This window comes from Acanthopagrus latus, chromosome 2 (genome assembly GCF_904848185.1).
Source record: "Acanthopagrus latus isolate v.2019 chromosome 2, fAcaLat1.1, whole genome shotgun sequence".
Lineage (NCBI taxonomy): Eukaryota > Metazoa > Chordata > Actinopteri > Spariformes > Sparidae > Acanthopagrus > Acanthopagrus latus.
This window is the reverse complement of record NC_051040.1, coordinates 14,407,409-14,429,059: the sequence shown is the minus strand read 5'-3', so window position 1 is coordinate 14,429,059 and position 21,651 is coordinate 14,407,409. Positions and strand designations below refer to the sequence as shown.

The 21,651-nt window shown below is 41.2% G+C and overlaps 1 protein-coding gene across 3 annotated transcripts in view; it reads right to left on the bottom strand.

Moving 5' to 3' along the window:
• The window catches only part of rsrc1 (arginine/serine-rich coiled-coil 1), a 150,867-nt gene that overhangs the window by 49,340 nt on the left and 79,876 nt on the right, over window positions 1-21,651 (bottom strand). For all 3 annotated transcript variants that reach the window (XM_037083363.1, XM_037083355.1, XM_037083373.1), the window contains one exon: window positions 15,712-15,763. In XM_037083363.1, the coding sequence (XP_036939258.1) occupies window positions 15,712-15,763 (52 nt within the window). The remainder of the gene's footprint in view (window positions 1-15,711; window positions 15,764-21,651) is intronic.

The following is a 21,651-nucleotide window of genomic DNA, read 5'->3' as shown; positions in this document are numbered from 1 at the left end:
TAATCTTTGACTTCTGGCCACCAAATTCTAATCAGTTCATCCTTCAGTCATAGTGCACCTTTGTATCTAAATTGTAAAAAAAATTACCTCAATGTGTTTCATAGGTATCGCATTCAGGAGAACAGGCACCACAAGGCTACATTGACCATGACACTGACCTTTGACCTTTGACCTCAAAATCTAGTTAATTCTTGAGTCCAAGTGAACATTTGTACCAAATTTGAAGAAATTCCTACAAGGCATTCCTAATGAGATGGATGGATGGGCGGATGGAGGGGCAGACAGATAGCAGGATGGACAGACAGACAGACAGACAAGCCGAAAAACATTATGCCTCTGGCAACGGTACTCGCAGGCACAGTGGCAAATTTGAAACACATGAAATTGTCAGCCAGGAAACAGACCAAGCTCGTGAAAGTTCAGTGGCACCCAGCAGGGTTTACAGTCCCTTGAGGACTCTGGACGGCCTGTTGTCCACATATGGCACAAAGTGTAAAAGTGAGGATTTAATGGAAATTAATTGCAGTCACATTAATTTCATGACAGTTGATGCTAGTTATAGTTGCTAATAATAATAATAATAATAATAATAATAATAATAATAATAATAATAATAATATATTATCAAATACTAAAAGGTGTCTTTTTCAAAAGTTTAAGTTTCTATTTGTTCATCATGCATACTGGTCCATGCAAAAAACAACCTTTCTTTCTCTCATTTGTTCTCCCATATATTAGTATTGTCATGATGGTGACTTTCATAAAATGGAGTAAATTTTGTTTAAAAGTTTAAGGTTATTAAATAATAATCTAAATAAATTGTCCTTAGAGCATAAAAGTTCTAATTTCAGGTTAAGGTAACATTTTCATCAGCGGATGTTACGTGGGATCCCTTGGATGTATTGATCATTAAAATAAACTTTCACAATGTAAAGTCCTTTAGAAACATCACAGAGTCAATGATCAGGTTTACTAGTGAGGCTGCAGTTATGGTTGCTTACTTACTTCTGCCTACAGCCTGGATTCAACTATATTGTAAATCTAAAGACTGAGTAACGAAGCAAGAGATTGAGGGTGGGAGATGGAGTAGACGGAAGCATGTAACAGGAGAGAGAACAGAGAAATAATGAGCTGAGTGTGTGTGTTAGTGTGTGTTAGTGTGTGTTAGTTAGGGCAGGGTAACAGCGCAATCTGTACAAAATTAGGACTCCATTAGAAGTTTGAAACTACTCATGACTTCCATCTGTTCCTGAGGCTGGGAACGTGAGATTGGAGACGACAGGTGTCTAAATGTTTATCAGCCGTGCTGCGTTTATTCCTGTGTCTCTGAGTTAGGAGGAAAAATGACCCACACTAATCTAATTCAAACTAACATTCACTTTGAAAGGTTGCTGGTGTGGCAACAATCAAACACATGCTGTTCAAACCCATTGGAGTCAGTACAACATGTGCCTTGGCATGTACAATTTAAGTCTTCAGCCCCAGGAGAATAAACACAAATGTAACACATGCATCAATCTTACAAAAGAAGGTCATAATATGTAACTAACGCTTAAATAATCAGGGGGTTTAAAGTATGCTAACATCAAATTAATTCCAGATCTGGAATAAGTAATATGTAATAATAAGTTATTCCAGTCCAGGACACTGGGACTGTTTGGCTTCTATTAACAAATAATTTTGTATCCAGATCCAAAAACAGAAAAACAAGTGTGTGGCTGTAGCTGAGTTTCAGCCCCAAAATCTGGTGGGTCAGTGTGTCTTTTGGTGTGTAACACTGCAGTTGGTTTGCCAATGTTAGCCAGATGGTTGCCTTCAAATAATCAATGAGTAATTCTGCAGACTACCTTATTTGGAATTATAACAACTATCTTTTCATTTCCCAAGTATAGACACAAAAATAAAGAACCAATTTGAAAGCAGGCTGGTAGACATAGGTGTCAGGTGCCTGTCGACCGAATACTTAGTTTTTTTGTTTTACAAATAGCTAATGTTCTATCCTGAGCTTTTTTTTTTAAATGTAAGAGACATGGTCATGAAAAATAAAAGTCAAAACATGTAAGACAAAGTGGTTGAGAAATAAAATACAAAGTAAAATAAGCTAAAATTGGAGCACAAACACAAATGTATAGATGTGAAATTGAAGCACCTTGTGACTCTGGCTTTTAAAGTTGCTCTAGCAATCAAGTTTACATACTTACCTCCTTAACATCTTGCACCAAGACTCAGACTTATACGAATGTTAACACAAACTGTGGGCTGATTGTGCTGCACCCACGATGGTAATCAGGCACAAGCCCAAACTCCCACTTACAAAAAAGAGCCTCCAAACAACTCACAAACGCTTTTATCAGATGATTTTGTTGTGTCTCTAATCTCATTTAACACACAGTCCTGTTGCACACAGTGGACGGTGGACTGGCTCGCTGATATTTAATGTTATTTTCCCCTTCTTTATTTTTTCTGGCAAAAATGATTAGTAACACAATGTCAGAAACACTGCAAATATATGTGACGCAGTTTGGCTGCCAAATCTATTTGTTCAAAATGTTAGCACATAGTTATATGCTTATAGCAAGTAGTTTATAATTCATATAAATACAAACTGAATTAAAGGTAATACAAGAACTTACCTGGTTATGAAAAAGTCTAAATTCAATACTGATACCTACACAAGGATCTACATTAGCAGAAGAGATCAACAGTGAGAAGATTGGCTCTTTATGTATTATCAGAGCAGAGTGCTAGCAGTCTCACAGCCTGAGGAAAGCTACTTTTTGGTCTGGCAGTGCGACACTAAAACAAAATTTACTTTGTTTTACCATCATCATCTTTTGTCCAAAGAGGTCACCCAGAATCACCAAAAAAAGGAAAGTTATTGGAAATGGCGTTAAGCTGAATTTTTGTATCTTAAATAAAACTAGGACAAAGCCATGTATTCAACAACCATGTCTTTTAACACTATAATGAGTTTTATAATTTTATAACATTATATAACATTTTATAAATATGCAAATGATCTAAAATCAACCTTCATCTGAAAAACACTGACGGTGTAGATATGAAAAAGGTAACTGCTGCACCTTATTTCTGTTAGACTGTCTTCATCAATCAATCTTCATATAGTAAGCAGCAAATTATTGGGTTCAATCAAGAGTTGTTGTTGCCATATTGAAGAGAGCCGTGTAAGAGAATCTACCAGGAGAGGTACAAGTAAGTGACGGAGCAAAGAACAGCTAACGTTTGAGTTAAGCTTGACATGATTAAACTGGTGTGGAGTCAGGACAATCTTCTCATTGCTTCAGCCCATAAGATCCTCTCACTTTATTTTATCAGTATCTGCTGTAAGATATCAGCCTGCGCCATAAAATCTACGAGCTATATCATAATCTCCACCTGCCGTGCCGACGTTTTAACCCATTCCCTTTTCCCAACCTGTAAATCAGCCCCATTCCCTGATCCACCTCCACATTTCACCCCCTGGGGGGAAGCAATCGCTCACTGTTGAGGTATTTTACACAGATTTGTTGCCAATTTGTTGCTTTCCAGCAGAAAAAGTAAATGTAATAATGAGGTGGGTGAAATTCATTAAACATGTGTATGAAATACTTTTCAAGTGCGTGAGGAAGATTCATGGGGATGTTCATACGGCGCATAATCATGCCTCCCGTCTGCACAGCCTGCAATGGCATAAAACATTTAATCTGGGATGAACACTTTCTGTCGCTTTCTCTCTCTCTTTGGGCCCTCTCCCTCTAAACAGCCCCCCCTCCTCCCTCCTTTCCTCCCTCCTGCTTCCCTCTATCTTCCTTTCTCTCTCTCTTCTCTCTCTCTCGATCTCTCTCTGTGACTGCCAGGAACCACAATCATAAAATTATTAAAATGCTGTTTGGCTGCCATTAATCAGTGGTGGTGATAAATCCTCGTGTGGGAAGTGACAGAGCATTAGTCACATACCTCTTGGCCTCAACAGACAGAGAATAATGAGCCACGAGCCGGACCGGGTCAATCATAAACTCATCAAATGCGTCATTTAATTTCTTCATTTAGACAAACAGAATTTGTTTATGGGAAAGATATCAGGTGTTGTGGAATGAGAAACGGCGCTGAAACGCTGGTACATTAATCAGGGCTTGATTACACGCGACTCTGCGGTTGTTTATCCTAATTTCATTCATTTCCATCAACAAAGCAAACACAGACGAACACGGCCATTAGTGATGGTTGGGGATGGCACAATTACAGCCTCGTATTAAATAAAGTGATGATGAATGGTCCAATACAAACTAAAACAAAGAGGTTTTTATTACTTCAATTCCATCCAAGCCCTCGCCTTCCTGTGTGTGTGTGTGTGTGTATGTATAAGTGTGTGCAGCCTTGCTGGTGTGAAAGGAGAGAGGCTTTTTTTCTGCTTTACGATTAGAGGAGGTCAAATTGATGAGGAAAAACTTAGAGAGAAGTATCGGTTCCTTTGAAATGACAGTTATACATGATAGGAAGAGACAGCCTTGGACATAAAAACTTCTGTTACAGTTACATTTCTAATTGAAATCAGTGGGTGGGCTTGTTATAGAAGCAGCTAAAGCCCTGATAGTAACAGAAAGATAGAATACATGCAGTCCATAAAGATGAAAAAAGCAACAGCAAAGTCAGATTTCTTTTGGATCACGTAAAGTTTGAAGAAGCTAACCAGTGTGTTCCCAGCTAGTTGATGCAGTCCAGCAGGCTACAGACCTGCATGGGGTATCAGCCTTTCTCTATGTGTTGCCACCACAACAGCATCCTACACTGACGTAAATGGACCAGTAAAATTAAGCATGTTTAATGCATAATGTTACACTTTTGCCCACAATATCGGAGTTGTTATATTTAATCATTTATAAACCAAAGTTATGCTGCATTCAGGTGCTCATCGAATGGTCCCATTTCGCAAGGAAGGAAATCACACTTGCGATTTCGATGTGTTCATGTGCGTCATGTCGGAGTGTGGGAGCAACATGGAGGCAAAAAACAAAATGTTTCGTATTTTAGCGTTCAGATGGTTGACAGCTGTTTCAAGTATTTGAGTGACAAGGAAGCGCAAAGGAAACAAGACTCTATGACTATACAATACATGACCTTATAAAAATGTAATTGCCATCAACGCAATGTCTACCATCATCCACCATGTTTCAGCGTCAAATTATGTCAACTCCATTCAGTTAGCATTTTAAAAAGGTACGCTGGGGAGGTTTACTATAAACAAATAAAAGTTATGTTTACATTCAGTAAAGACATGGTGTGTGCTGTATCCTTGACATCTCACAAACACGCTGAATGTATTCCCCTCTTCACAAATCATTTGCAAAGCAGATTTTAGAAATTCTAAATCCTGCATGGTTTACATACTTGTTTACAAGGTAGCAGTCTTTTTCCTCACCGCCTTTGTCGGCGCATTGCTTCACTTCTTCTCATGTTACTGCTGCCAAATGTTTATCAGTGGAAATGCGTAAAAACGGCAGAGGGACTCATTGTTATGTATTGTGTTGCATCTGTGCACACGTTAACATTAATTCTTCACATTTATTCTCATGTTATGAGGAGCTGAGAATCGAACCATCAACTGTACAATTTCCTACTAACGGCTGAGCGACAGTCCCCCTCCACCCACTGTACTATTAAATCAAGCATTCCTCCATTTGTCACATAAAGCACTGCAAGCAATCACAGGTGTCGTGGCCACATCATTCATCCCATTTGCCTGCATTTACATTTGCCATCCCCAGAGACTCAATCCTGGAGCGTAACAGCTGAGCTGCACATTAAGGTATCAGGACGTTAAGTAATTTTAACCAAGGACTTTAGCTTAATCTAAAAAAGTCTAAAAATGATTACCATACTAGGACAATGATCAAATTAAAAAAAGCACAAAAACACCAAATACGGTATCATTTTGTGCCAGGGTCCATCATTAGGAAATATTTCATTTGTAGATCAAGTGACATCAAACAAGCGTTGGAGTTGCTGCTGCCCTTTAAAGTAATACAACCAATCAATTCAATCACCTAAAGAGCCATCAGAAGAAGCCAGTGTGATTAGTGTGCGAAGGCCAAGGTTGCTGCAGCAACCCATCCTGGCCCATCTATGACAGGAACGCTGATCATTCATCCATCCATTTTCTATACCTGCTTATTCTTATTCAGGGTCAAAGGGGGGCTGGTGCTTTTCCCAGCATGCACTGGGTGAAAGGCGGGGAAACATCCCACTCAAGCCTCCCGTCCATCAGCGCACATAGATCTCCATTTATTTATTTATTTATTTGAAAAGAGATTTGTAAGAGATAAATGTCACCACTGGATCAAGTTAGGCATTTTGGCTGTCGCTGCATTGTTTTTTTAGGACATTATGCAACCATATTTGGACAAAAGGATGGGGCTGGTGAGGATATCCTGATTGCTATTTTACTCTAAACTGGACCATAATGGGATGATTGAGTGTGAGCAAAAGAAATAGAAGTAAATGTATTTATTTCAACACAGTTAGACAACATGAATCAAAGAAACATTTTTTTTTTTTTTTAGATGCATCAATAACTGTTTTATAATCGGATTAGCATTGTCGTGCAGCCCTGGCCTTAACATGAAAAATGTGTGTCTGAGGGCGGGAACGGCAGGAATGTACAGGTCTACACTTCCAATCCATGCATTTATGTCTATTTCAGAGCCAATCAGAGAGATACATCCATTCAGCCCTTGTAGACAAATGCACAAACACACAAACCTAAAGATATCCTAAAACCCAAATGATGTCACAAGACACCTTGTAAAAAGATTTTTATCTCTTCCTTACCTTTCCCTCACAAAAGGTGCCCAGGCAACAAAAATATTTTCCAGCAATACCTGCCACATGGTGAGAATTCAATAATACTGTCGCAGTATACAGTCTTTACTCTTTTCTTCTCATCTCCCTCTCTCTCTTTCTGCATTCTTTGCATTCAGCCTCCCCCTCCACACCCAACCAAAAAAACGGCCCTGAGCGCCTGCCAACGGTCCAAGGTAATTAAATTACTTAGCAAAGTTTACTTAACAGTAAATGGTTAGCAAAATTTAAGGTGATTGCAAATTTGCTTTCATTCCACTTCAATGGCTGGCCTGTTTAAGGCTCATCTGCAAATAATTAGCACATACATTTGCATCAAAATCGTTTATACCATATGCTGCAAAATTATGGAAAGCAGCAAATTAAAAATATTCTTTTTCTGTTATGGAAATGTCTACATGTTGAGAGAAGCGGGGAGAGAGAGAGAGAGAGAGAGAGAGAGAGAGAGAGAGAGAGAGAGAGAGAGAGAGAGAGAAGGAGGCAGGGAGGGAGGAGGGAAGGATATCACCATGTGTCTGACAACAAGGAGGAGAGAAGAAGGAGGGAGGATGGTGCAAAAATGATTCAGTTTGGATTTGAACATACTCATAATGGTCTTTTTCAAGGGCTCGCCAGATGCTGTTTGAAATCTGCCCACAGAAGAAAAACAAAGCCATTTCAATCTCCCTCTCTCTTTCTCACACACATACACACAACTCAGACGCAGAATCAGAGAATTTCCTCTCAGCGGCTCTCTCTAGTACAGTATATATTGTTAACTAAAGCAAGGAAAGGAAAGTTGTACACTAATTTGACAAGTACTTTTTTTTTACACCCGAGACCTTCAATCTCAGGAAAATGACGACTATCATTGAAATAAGAATAACTGACAACAAAATGTGATAAACATGCAATCCAGCAACCAAATAAAACACCTACTCATGCATCAAATATATTAATTACTTTTAGGGCTGCAACTAATGATTCTTTTCTCAACAAATTAATTCATTGTTTAGACGTCTTGTTTCGTCCTGTTTTGTCCAACCATCAGTCGAAAAATGCAAACATATTCAGTTTCCAATAAAAGCACCTGAGAAAAGCAGCAAATTCCCACATGTGAGACAGTGGAGCTTGAGAGTTTTAAATTATTGCTGCAAAATGACATTAAAGGTCACCAGATTATCAACATAGCAGACATATCATCTTAACAATATAGCAAGAAATGGTTACAGCTTCATTCATTTCCTTTTTTTTAATACAATGCCTCATTAATACTTTTCTTATACATTTTTCAGTTGATTATTTTCCAACTGAGGAGGTTAATGCTCATAAAATCACACAATATCATGAAATATCTGCATCACAATTTCCAGAAATATCTTGTTTTGTTCAGCCTGAAACCTAAAGATTGAGGAGAGAAAACCATGTTCACATTCAAGGAGCTAGAACCAGTGTATTTTATTATTATTATTATTTTTTTTTAAAAAATCTAAATAGTTGTGTGATGAAGTTCAGACTACTAATTGACTAATTCCAATGCCAAATTTACAGAATAGTCCCTGTGAAATCTTCTGCAACTACACCACTGGAAGGGTGAGGAGGATGAAATCAGAAGCTCACAATAGCAAAGAAAAAACCTGTACGTAGCAGGTCCTGCGTTTATTATGCCCATAAAACAAACCAAAAATCAATTGTACATAAAACTCGATCCATGCCTTCCTTAGGTCACTCAGCCATTGACAAACACCTTTGAACTGGAAGGCTTATTTCTTACTGAAAAAAAAAAAAATCCACTAGTAGGTGCAGGGAGCCCTTTTCAAACAGATTCCCTCTTTAAACTCACAAGCATCTTTAAAGCGTAAACACTTCTTTGGAGAGGGTCAGAGCAACTGCTCGAGGCACAGGTCTCTTACTATGAGGTATGGCTCTCTAACCAAGCTCGACAAACCCTTCCATCTATCCAACCATCCATCCACCCCTCTCATCTGGAGGTCAGTCAGTCCGACACCAGTGTCAATCTGCTGCTAAGTGAGCAGCGGCAGGGGCTGCTTGATAAAAGCTTATTCAGGTATTTGGGTCCCGTGTTACTGAAGGCCCCGCTCTTTCTCTCTCTCCTTCTCTCTCTGTGAGACATAATTACGACTGTTGACTGGAACAGTGAGGTAATGGCACATAAATCCAGCTGATCAATGGTTACAGAGACTAAATTACAGGACACCCCTGTGCCATTATCCTCCCGAAGGACAACAGAAGACACATTCCTGCACTGATGCGAAGGGGATTTCTGCTGTTGTGCAATTGTTTTGTTTATTTGAATATTATAAATAAGCTATGTTGTTACATTTTCTAGTCTTTGGCTTGAATATTTCCAACAAACATTTCAAAAGAGAGGAAAAAGAAAACACAAAAAAGTATCAAACTAAATCCCTACAACGCAGCTAACCTGGAAGCATCTCCGCTGATTTGTTAAGTTGAAGCTTTTTTAACCCAATGTTTAAAAGGTCCTGCAGGGTAAACACTAGCAAATCTTCTCTACGGACCAGCCTGTTTTAATCATTAGACTATGTGATTTATGATTAGCTGTTTCACTCCAAGCCTGTTTTTTTTGTTTTGCTTTTTTGTGCTCTTTCTGATCTTACTGAATCTTTACTGTCACATCAGAAAAATCAGCAGTAATCAGCAGTAATAAAAAAAAAAACAAGAATCCCTGAACCTCAAAACTAAATATCATATTCTTAAAAATAATGCCGCCATCAAACAGTTTACTATCTTTTGTATCAAATACCCCCCACACTAATGGCAGCAAAAGCCCTGGTTTCAGTTCAACCTGCTCCCAGTCAAGTAAGTGGCGTGCTGCTGCTGCTGCTGCTGTTACAATAACACACTTAGCACAGAGAACATGTACTTTGGAGTTATTACTGGGTAATTCCCTTGTGTTTTTACAGAGAAATCCCCTTTGAGAAAAAGATCACCCGTGACTGGCATTTTTGACACGTCACACAAAAAGTGGTGCTACGACCAGAGCGATGGCAACATGATGAGGATGGATAATGTGAGATAACTGTAATTCACTGGCAAACAAATCCTGCACTGCATTCCACAGAGGACTGCTTAATATTAGGAAGACGACAATGAATGTACACAAGTGGCTGAGAGAAAATTGAAAGACTGAGAAGGTGGAAAACAAGTTTATAGACAGAAAAAATACATGGAAAATAAAGAAGGAGACTCGGGTCATGTTAAGAGCTAGGTCAGTCTCCCAATCCCCGTCACCTCTTACCCTGGCAGAACAAAGGGCGGCAGCCTCCTAAATGTGGCGCATTAGCCCTTTAGTTCCAGAGGGGGTAAGGTGACACCCTCCATGTATGTGGTCTGTTCAGCACACATCTGTCAGGGCCTAAGGGGGTGGGCTGGGGCGGAGGGAGGGGACGGCTGGTACTGGAAGCACAAGGAAGACGGAGGAGAGAAGCAGGGAGAAAGGGTGTGTGTGTGTGTGTGTGCTTGTGTGTGTTTCTTCAGGACCCCTGCTGCGACAGAGAAGCCTAATACCCCATATTTACTGTGGAAGAATTAGTCTGATTGCATGGTGTTGCTAAGCTCGGCTGGTTCCCCCCTCTTGCCTCTTTATGTCTGTCACTTGATCAGAGAGCTGATATAAACAGACAGAAAACGTACAGACACAAACAAGACAGAAACACTCTTACTGACACGAGCGATCACAGACCTGCAGGAAAGGCACACACACATGGCTGGTGATTCTTAAACTCTGGTTAAATTGGACGTCCTGGTGGGCCAGCGGTCTGTGACACTGTACGGGTAACAGCAACACGCCCGATCAATTCAGGCAAGAGTACTACCCAACCCTCACTCTCGAATTTCTCTCCTGTCAACTTTCTTGAAACTGCAGGAAAAACATTCATAAAAAAGGGTTATGCTTGTTTTATGTCAATATTGTTTGACTTTCTAAATTATTTCTAAGTTAAATACAAGTCACTAGTGTCAGGAAGACGAATTATACATTTGTTTTAATTCTACAGTATTTAGATTTGCTGAAGGGGGAGATTCAAAGATTCTTCAGAAACTGGCTTTATAATCTAAGTCAAATGTCTCTAATTTTCTGAATATTAGATGGATGAACTGCATCACTCATTCATATTTCACACCTTAAGTAAAAGACTGATTTTATATGATTTAGTCCTTCACTTCTGTACAAGCATTTCTTTCTTGCTCTATTTTCGCACAAAAAGATCCTCTTTGAATTTCAGCAGTAAGTGTTGTAATTTCAAGTAGCTTTAGCTTTAAACCAAACACTGAGTTGTTAGATAGTTATATCATCAAACTCAGAAAGTTTCTACACCAACTCCAGCCAGGTGTCAAACTTAGACAAACTATTAGAGAAAGTTAATTCAGACCAGCGAGCCCCTGCCAAGTTCAAGCCTCTGATGAGATCTTAAGGATTGTTTGTTTTGCTTCTGTCAAAGGTTCAAACAGGGAGAAGACGGAGGTTTTGATGACCCCTGGCCCTTCAGGTCCTTAGTGGGTGTTCTGCAAACACTCCCTATTGACGTGTGGATAAGGAGAGGCCCGCTGTAGTGCACAGCGCTCATGCTCATTTGAGTGGAAATGGACACTGCTCTGAAAAGAGCCGCAAATGGAGCAAGTGGCTGAAAAGAAAGGAGCATAATAGATATGCAGGGGTAGCGTGGTTGCTCTGTGTGTGTATGTGGGGAATTATACTGTATATGAATGAATGGAAATACAAAAAAACACACCCTAGTGACAAACAAAAAGGTTCCACACCTTGAAAAAATAAGACCACAATCTATTTCAAAATTTGGATTGTGATTCTTCTTCTAAATTGTGAAATGTATCATTGACTATAGACGGGCTCGGCCTTTGCCTATAAATTTCTCTATTTTGGCACAAGCTCCTCATCTGCAACGCTGCATTACTCTTATTGCACTATCTACGATACATCACCCGAGAAACAGCCACATCAAGTAATTTATCCAATCAGCATCGCCATCTAGTTGGCTAAATTACTCTATCGTGCCTAGTTTGTTCACATAGAGCAGATCTAGTAGCCAATGAAGTTACGTGACGGTTGTAATACATGAATAAAGGTCTGCACACCGTAGCTCCCCTAGGTGCATTTTATTTGCACGTCTACAAGTGACGTTTTGAGCAAATGCTCTTCATCAGATTTGGATTTAGCTCGACATATCACTTATAGATGTGCTAATACATTGCACCTAAGGGAGCAATAGTGTGTGGACCTTGTTTTAACATTGCACCTTAAATGTCTCTGACTACTGCACTATGCATCATTATGTGTTTTGAAAAATAATTCAGAGAACATTAAATATCTCTAAGATTCACTTGGAAAGTAGACACATTCAAGATAGACTAGACTGCCTGACCCAGCAATGACGTAACCTATTATATCCTATTATAACCTTATTATACTGTATATACTGTCCAACTATAACAGGCTTAACATCCTCAACCTGTGCAAGAGATTCGTCTGTAATCTGGCCAATGCAGGCTGGAATCAGGCCCCCAGAGCAGGGACAACATGTAAAACTTAATAAAGACATAATATATTTTAACTATGATTCTCACACTGTAACAACCCTCCTTGAAAGTCAGATAATTCAGAATGAATGATTAATATTTCTATTTAAAACATATGTATGTTTCATTAGTATTTAATGCTTATTATGACAATTATAAAGCCAGTTTCATTTTTACAAAAGTCAAGAGAAAAAATAAAAGTTACAAACAATGAAATTGTAAAAATAATCTTTTTTTAATAATCTAATTAGCAATTGAATTTGTCTTGAAAATTTGGGGTGTAGTGTGTGTGTGTGTGTGTGTGTGTGTGTGTGTGTGTATGTGTGTGTGTGTTTGATATGTAGGCCAAGCAGGAAGTGACCCATAAACATATCCATCCAGCTCTTTCATTGGGGGCCAGTGTTGCCCTCCTCCTCTCACCTCCTCATCCCACACGCACATGCGCGCACGCGCGCGCACACACACACACACACACGCGCACACACACACACACACACACACACACACACACACACAAACACTCTGTCTCTCTCTCTCTCTCTCTCTTAAAGCCCCCAGTGAGCGCTAAGCAGGCCAGCGGGCCAGCCGAGGGGGCTCATTACAGGTCCACAGAGCCCCCCAACACAAAGGCCTGAGCCGCTTTAGCCATGGGATGATCTGCTCTCTACTGACTAGAGAGAGTCCATAGACGGACAAAAGGAGGGAGAGTGGGGAGGGGAGGGTGATGGGAGAGAAAGAGGTGGAGGAGAGCAGAGAGGAGGAGAGGAGTGGAGAGCCACGGGCTTTAAGGATGTCAGGAGACCCCGAGAGAGAAAGCCTGGCGGGCGCTCAGAGAGGAACGGAGGGAAGGAGGAGGAGGCTTAAGCTCCACGGCTACGTCAGGACATTAACATTCACACAACCTCCCAACATCTGCTGCTTCCTTCTCGCCCTCCATCCCTCCCTTTTCTCCATCCCTATCTCCCTCTGTCCGCTAACAGCACTGGAACAAAGACAGTGAGACGGAGAGCGAGCGGACAGATATACGGAGAGGGACAAGAGAAAACGGAGAGAATAATAAGAGATATGATGAATTTAGTGGATTTGGCAGTGAGAGACTTAGCAGCTGCAGGGTCAGAGGCCTATGAGAAAAAAAAAGCTATCCATAATATTTGTAATTACACAAACATGATTTAAATTAGCGAAGGGCAATGACAGAGGAAAAGCAGCAGAAAATGAGGCTCAGATAAAATCATAAATCAGTTCAAGTACCAAATATAAACTACTTTATCAAGTCATTTGTATTTTACTGTAGATCGTTAGGAATGATATGATCACGGGCACCCAAAGGCCTGATACAGGCCAGCCTGGGCTCTCTGCTGAAGACTGAGCCATAAACCTGTTCTTTTGGAAGCCTCCAGCAAAGAGAAGAAAACCAGAGACATGTCCAGTGCATTAAAACCCTCTCCTCTAGTCCACGTCTGGCCCTGGGCCTGCGTCTGCATCAGTCTGGGCCCACTGCACTCAAAGCCACATGCTCTATTTTACGACACTTCACCACCATTAGTGCAACATCAGCCTCGGGGTGGCAGTGCAGGGAGCACGAGTCTGATACGTGATGGACAACAAAACTGAGCGGAGGAACATTTGGAGTTAAATTGTCCTAAAAAAATATCAAAATGTAAACGGCACAATTAATTTAAAGCATGATGAAATAAGTAAAATATGACTCACAGAGTTCAAATCAGTGAGATCACAGCAGGGGGTTGCAGCGTTGTTCTGTGGCCTACAGTACAGCCGAACAAGTCTTAAGTGAGGTAAGTGTGCGGCTGCTGGGTGCTTTATAGATGATGTATAGACGCCTGGTTCTTTCATATATTTCCTGTGGTGAAATTAGAGCCCTGTTCTGAAGTGCTGGGCTGTACGGCGTGTGTGTGTGTGTGTGTGTGTGTGTGTGTGTGCGCATGACTGTAAACATGAAGACATCTTTCTCCACAGTCAATCTCTGCCTGTCACATCTGGCTCGCAACTCTACCCCTCGAATACACACTGGAATATATACACCCGCGTGCATGGTGACATCTATGACTTATGTACTGGGAGGAGTGTTTGAAATTAAGCTGCAGTGAATATGGGCCCAGAAGCACTCGGAGTGGTGAGCGGGAGAGTGTGTGTGCGCGAGTTTCTTGGTGGTGTGCACTGCGAGTCTGTGTGTGGGAAAACAAGTACAAAACTGATTCCAAGCTCAGTGCAGCTACATTTGTGTTGTAGGGCTGCAAAATATAGCTTAAAATAGGTGGTTCTTTTCTTGTTTTTTTAATTACATCTATTTAATCATTGACTTTCAAGTGGCTTTACAATTAGATTCAACTGGATTTGAACATGTGGTGCAAAAAAGATCAATGGAACAAGAGTCATTGCACTAAATATCCACTAAGGCTGCAATGATTATTTCAAGAGACTGATCTGTCAATCATTCTTGATTTGTTCTTGAAAAATTATGTTTCTTAAAAACCCAGATGACATCCTCAAATGTACTGTTTTGTCAACAACCCAAAGAAATTACATTTACTGTCATAGAGGAATAAGAAAACTAGAATGTGTTTACATTTAAGAAGCTGCAATCACAGAAATTGACTTTTTTCTCCTTAAAAATTACTCAAATGGATCTAGGGTGCCCTGGTAGCTCAGCTGGTAGTGACATACTGCCCATGTACAGAGGCTGTGTCCCTTGCACACAAGGCCAATGTTTGGAATTGATTTGGAATCTAACATGTGGCAGCTGTTTAAATGAAGCCATGAAAAAAGCTAAATGAATTTGAAAAAAATAACAATAAAATGAAAAAAAAATAAAATAAAAAAAGACCAACTGATTATGAACATAGCTGCAGCTTAATTGGATAAACATTGCAGCTTTAATGTCCACACAGCACAGAACTATACAAGCCTCCTGACTTGCATGCATGAAGTGCTCACATGATCAAATAATCATCATAAAAAAGTATTAAAGCAAGAATTTGTGGTGCTGTATTTGCAAAAACATTACCACAAATACATAGGAAATACTTGCTCTACTGCATAGTCCTGGGTGATATCACAGGGGTATGACTATGAATCAAAGTTTCCCTAGAACCAGGCTGCTTGGATAGCTAGAGAGACACATCTCTGCCTAGGAACTAAGTGATTCAGCACTGCTCTACACAGTATTCTCACATGATGTCTTTTAAGGCTGTCCCTGAATGAGTGAGTGACCACAACTGGTAAAACGGTTCTGCAAATGAAAGATTAAGTGAGATCAGACAGGAAGAATCATCCTCTTACCTGCAGCCTGAAGGACCAAATGCATTCGAACTTTAGCTTGCTCTGCCGGAGTCTGCAGAAGACGAACAGGGAAAACAAAACAGAAAATTAGTCAACAGTGTGATGATCTTTTATCATCGATTTTTTTTAATGAGATTTTTTTTCCTCTTATACAGAAGGTCAGGGGCACCTACAGAGTAAAGCCTTGAGCTGAAAGGGGCTCAGTATGTTGCTCAAAAGCAAAGGCTTCCCCCAAGCATCATTTTAAAGGCTGATCTACTTTATTAGTATACCACCCTGCAGCCCGATTCATGACAGACCAGACAGCCTCCACACTGACACAACTTTATCTACTGTATGCAATCTAGCTCTAAAACTGTTGCCTCCCTCAGGCTGAAATATATTTTACCCAGGATAATTTTTAACTGCAAAACCATTAGAGTGAAACTGTCCTTGCGGAGCACTGAGGGACAACTTCACCAATCTACTAGTCTAGTCGTCTGTAAAAGCCCTGCTAGTGAAAAACAGAAAGCAACAACATCTCTGACACACCAGGGAGAATCAATGAGGATGAGATGAAGAGAAATTTAGAGACAAAGAGAGAGAGAGAGGAGAAGAGAGAAAACAAAAGCTGCTGTAACAAGTCTTCGGAGAGTTGGATAAGAGGGCACAGAGAGCACATTTTACAAAGATCACAGCCAAAGACTCAACATATTCCCCTTCCCGTTGTGTGTGAGAGTGTGTGTGTGTGTGTGTGTGTGTGTGTGTGTGTGTGTGTGTGTGTGTGTGTGTGTGTGTGTGTGTGTGTGTGTGTGTGTGTGTGTGTGTGTACATCAGAAACGCTTAGCGGGCATGAACGGGGGGAGGGCCTTGTGCTTTGACAGCTGTATTGGGAGGGGCAACCCTTTTTCCTGACATGCCCTCAAAAGGGCCTCGCTGTAATTCCAATATCACTGCTATTAGATTTGAGGGTCTTAATTGTCAAGGAAGAATGATGGCTATGACAGGGCACGGAGCTGTAAAAGGCGACCGTGTGCGCAGATTGCTCTCGGAGGTTTTTCCGGCACTGCCGTGGCGCAGCGGCCCTCGTTACCATGCAGCGGTGGAGACTGTGTAGGATTAGAGAGAAATTAAATGCTAATGGGGATGGGATCTGAATCTGCTGCCTGGGAGCATCATTTAGACGACAGGGCCGGGGCGTCGCTGACAGGCAGCGCTTCCTCCCTTCTCCTTCTCCTCTGCAGCTCTTCCTCCCACCATTCCTTCTCCCGGCTCCCCACCCCACAGCAAAAAAATCTGATTTATCAAACTGTAAACTTGTCACTTTGTAAAAACGTCACTTTTCGGTGGCAGCCAGGGAAATATAATGACCCCCTTTAATGTAGCGGTGTCAGGGTGCAGTATTCTAGATGGAACGCACATCAAGGCACTGCAGACAGCCTGACGCACACTTAATGCAACATAGATGTGTGTGTGTGTGTGTGTGTGTGTGTGTGTGTGTGTGTGTGTGTGTGTGTGTGTGTGTGTGTGTGCATCCCCTGTAGCAGGTGACATGGTGGATCATGCTCACGCTGACTGGCACTGCTCGACAGCTGAAATTACTAATCACTATTATGCCGCAGAAGATGAAGAACACTTGAGGCCTTCACCCACACACAGACGTCTACACACACTTTCCATCCCCCCTCACAAAGAAGTGATAGGGGCACATTTCAGAACATTCATTTCTTGCGTTTTGGCATCTTTGCTTTCCCAGGAACAATTTTACAGCAAAAGAAAAGATTAAATATCGCAAAATAAAAGTCCTTGGCCGAATTCGAAACCGTTAAAATGTGGAAAGGGGCTTAGTCTGATGAACAATTAGAACGAGGCAGGAATCAGTCTTGGTGCGACCAGACGTTTAGAGCAATAACACATTACAGCTTAACTAACCTGATCATTGCGCGCTGTGCAATCATCTTAGTTACAGTTTATTACGACGCCCCCTCGGTAATTACATTAGCATTTGTTTACATTGGCCTTAAGGCATGTGTAAGTCCATGCATCCTCAATTCACACACACAAAAACACAAACACAAACACACGCACAGACCTGCCAGCTGTGGGTATTACAACACTGAATCACACGCTGCTGCATTCTCCGTTGCTGCTGAAACTTTTAAGCAACTTGCTTTTTTATGATGTCAAAGAAACTATTTGTTATAACATCACTGGTTGGAGTCTGGTTAGATGTTCAGTTTTAGCACCAAGTACCACAGCAGCCATGCGTGATTTGTTGGATTGGCCTGCAGAAAAATGCAGAAAAATCAGTACAAGTTTGTGCTTCCTGCCTTCAGAACGAAGCTGACACAGGACGATTAACATCAAATGTTTGTCACAACTGAAGTGAAAGGTACTTTAGAAGTCAACTTACAGCTGACAGCAAACACACACACAAAGCAATGCATGTTTTTGTTTCCCAACAAACTCTCTATTTTTCTCTGTAATTCACACATGCATGCCTGCTTCCTCTGTGTGTAATTCATTAGTAAACAATAAAAAGGCGTTAATTGTGCTCCCCAGAGGCAGATCTCTGTTCCCCCCACTGGGAGAGAGGCACCCGCTGCATCTGAAGTGGCTTCGCCCCTCAATTAGAACTGTGCCTTTTCCGAGGCACACAAACAAACATGAGACACAGAGAGAAGGACTCCGTGTGTGTGTGTGTGGGTGTGTGTGTGTGTGTGTGTTTCGAGGGAGTAAGGTGGCAGTGTGTGTTTGGAATGAGCAGCGCTTTCCTTACAGGGGCTTTAAATGATCACACTGTGAGGAAAGAGGTAGCAGTCAGAGGGGGACCGAAGATGAGACGGAGAAAGTTGCTTTTGTTTTCTTCAGAGCTCGAGAAGTATTGCAGACAAAAAGCGGTAGAGTGAGAAGATGAGGGAAGGTGAGGAAGAAATTAAAAATGAAGACAGAAAATAAGGACATAGACAGGACAAGACATCAAGAGAGAAGCTTTAAGCAGGTAGAAATGTGGAAGCTTTAACTGTTAAATGGTGGTCTGTTACAGTCGTACATACAGTAGATTGAGTGTACTTATAAACTGCTGAACCAAGTGCTTTACAGCGTCTCTCAAATACCCACAAATACAGAGTGATAGTGCTGTGCAAGGAGCTGGCCTGCTCATTAAGAGTGGTTCAGAGTTTAGTGTCCCGCTCAAGGACACTTTGACATACAGACAAGGAGCGCCACCACAAAAACCTGAGAGTAATTGACCACCTGCTTTACCAACCGAGCCGTGGCCACCTTCAAGGCAGGACCATGCTCAAAAAGAACTATGTCGTATGGATGCAAAAGTGTTTATGGCTGTTCCCTGGACATCGTAGAGAGGGGAGGGATGTGATAATTGCACTCGGCTGTAAACATGAAAAGTGACAAAAATAGTTTTGATTGAGAAGCTTAAATCCGTCCTTCTTTCCTTTCCACTGCAAAAACTGAGTATTACAGTTTCACAGGCCCGGACCTTGAAATATCTCTTTTGTTTGTTATGGCTGAAACACCTAGAAGAGCAGCAGCAGCCCTCTATACATGCTGCATTATGAAATCTAGTCATGCCTGTATGGTGCAGGTGTTATTATCAGCAACACAGGCCATGTATTTCCTCTCTCTCTCTTTTGAGGTGTAAAGAGATGCTTTTTTTTTAACATCCTCCTTTTCAAGTAGCTGTCACAAAAGAATCTACTATTATTGGGCTATTATTGACGCCCACACCCGCTTAAATCTTGCCCTGAAAGTGACAGGAAGTCCAGCATGCTCACAGTATGTCTTTAGCTCGTCCGCCTAACTCGCCACAGCGATGACAGATGCACTGAGGCGCACTTAGTTGAGCCTAAGTGCCCAGCGTCTGTCCCGGTAGTCAAAAATAAACACGTCCCATTAGAAGAATAAACAATCCTCTCTCGGCTTGGTAAAAACAATGCTACGCTGCGTGTAATGAGGTGCAGCATGCAGGAAATTTAATCTTTTTGTAGTCACGCTCTGGTCCAGGGGACTACTCTTATTGTTTTTATCAGTGGGCCTGAGGCCGGCCAGACAAAGCAAAGTACGTCAGGTCGGCAGATGAATAAAAGCCTGTTAAAGCAGAGCGGGTCAGATAGGCCCTCTATCGCAAGATTGTGGTCAGACCGCCCCGTCTCTGCATGATTTACTCCATCTATCATACCTCACAACAGCAAGAATTAATTTATGACTTGTGAGCAGAAAAAGACATGAGAAAGAGTAGAAAAAGGGTAAACCTCCATCAGGAGCACACATCACACACTTTCAGTTGTCCTTTCCTGACTAATTATACGTCATTCACTCAATCTGCGATGACCAGATTCAGTTCCTGGATCAGGTGAGACACAAAGCAAAAACTGAGGAAGTGAGGAAGAGACCAGGGAGAGAGAGGGCAGGACGATGTGGCAATGATGGGTTAGATAGATACTGTGGGTCAGAGAGAGAGAGAGAGAGAGAGAGAGAGAGAAACAGAGAGAGAGAGAGAGAGAGAGAGAGAGAGAGAGAGAGAGAGAGAGAGAGAGAGAAAAACAGAGAGAGAGAGAGAGAGAAACAGAGAGAGAGAGAGAGAGAGAGAGAGAGAGAGAGAGAGAGAGAGAGAGAGAGAGAGAGAGAGAGAGAGAGAGAGAGAGAGAGAGAGAGAGAGAGAGAGAGAGAAGCACCGCTGGGCCTCCTGATGATTAGTCGAGCTGTTGGATCTGCCGACACAGTAAACCATCATCTCGCAGGCAGCTCGGAGGAGCAGCGTCGGGGCAGCTCATCTCATCTCTACTACAACTCCACAGAACATGAGATGCATGTGCTTCCATGCACAAAACATTTAAGCAGGAAGAGGAAGTATTTGGAGTAAAAATAGAACCCCACAGATTTCTGATCTAAACGGTGTTATCTATTGTCTCATTAGAATCCTGCATTCATAAGTGATTAAATAAAAATAGTCTAAGTTCCTTTCCACTGAAAATAGAGTGCAGTGCCAGATACTCATTAATAAAACTGATTTTGTGTCATTTTAAATGTTGATTTCCCACCTTTTTTTTTTGGCATATTGCTACAAATCACTGAGGATAATTAGTTTCAAAGATAATGCAAGTTATCATTTTCCTTGTGCTGAGAGGGGCCAAATGAAATACTGTCTCCTGAAATGTTGCATAAAGGACAAAAGCCGTGACAAAGCAAGTGACTCGTGTCTCTCTCGTATGTCCTCTAAGAAAAAAGTACATTTTCCAAATAGCCAGCCTCCCAAAAAAACCTCAGACAAATAAAATCATCCTCGCTGTAAAAGTTTTAGATTACCTAATTCCTTATAAAACTCATGTTTAACAGTACTAAATGTTCAAGGTCAACAGATAAATTGCAGCATTATAAATGTATACATATTAAAAAATGCAGTCAAAGCCAGAGATCTTTGTGAAATGTACTCCCTCCTTTCCTGCATCATAGATCCAACCAAAAATCTAAAGAATCTGAATATATAAATGACTGAACTCACCTGACAGTTTCCAAACGTCTCCAAAACACCATTCTGAGCAACATGGGACACTAGTGACATCATCATATACTGTAACATTAATCTTAATTGCGCTACTGTAACCATAAATATCTGTCAATAAACAGTTTCAATATAGACCCGCACACACACAGCGCCAAACTCGACCGTCTCTCTTTATTCTGGAGCTGATACGCTCAATATTCATCTCATTATATTTTTAAAGTCTTCATCTGTTTCCATTTTCTTTCATTTGTTGCATTCCGCTCGGGCTTCCTCCTCATCTCCTCCTCTTCCTCTACGCCTCGCTCCCGCTCGACCCAAACAAACACACATATATCCCATACCCAAAAGAGGACAGGGGAAAACAGAGCCCCTAGAAAATGCAATATTTCTGTTTTTAATATCGAGGTCTATAAGATCAGGGCAGAGATGGGTTCCAT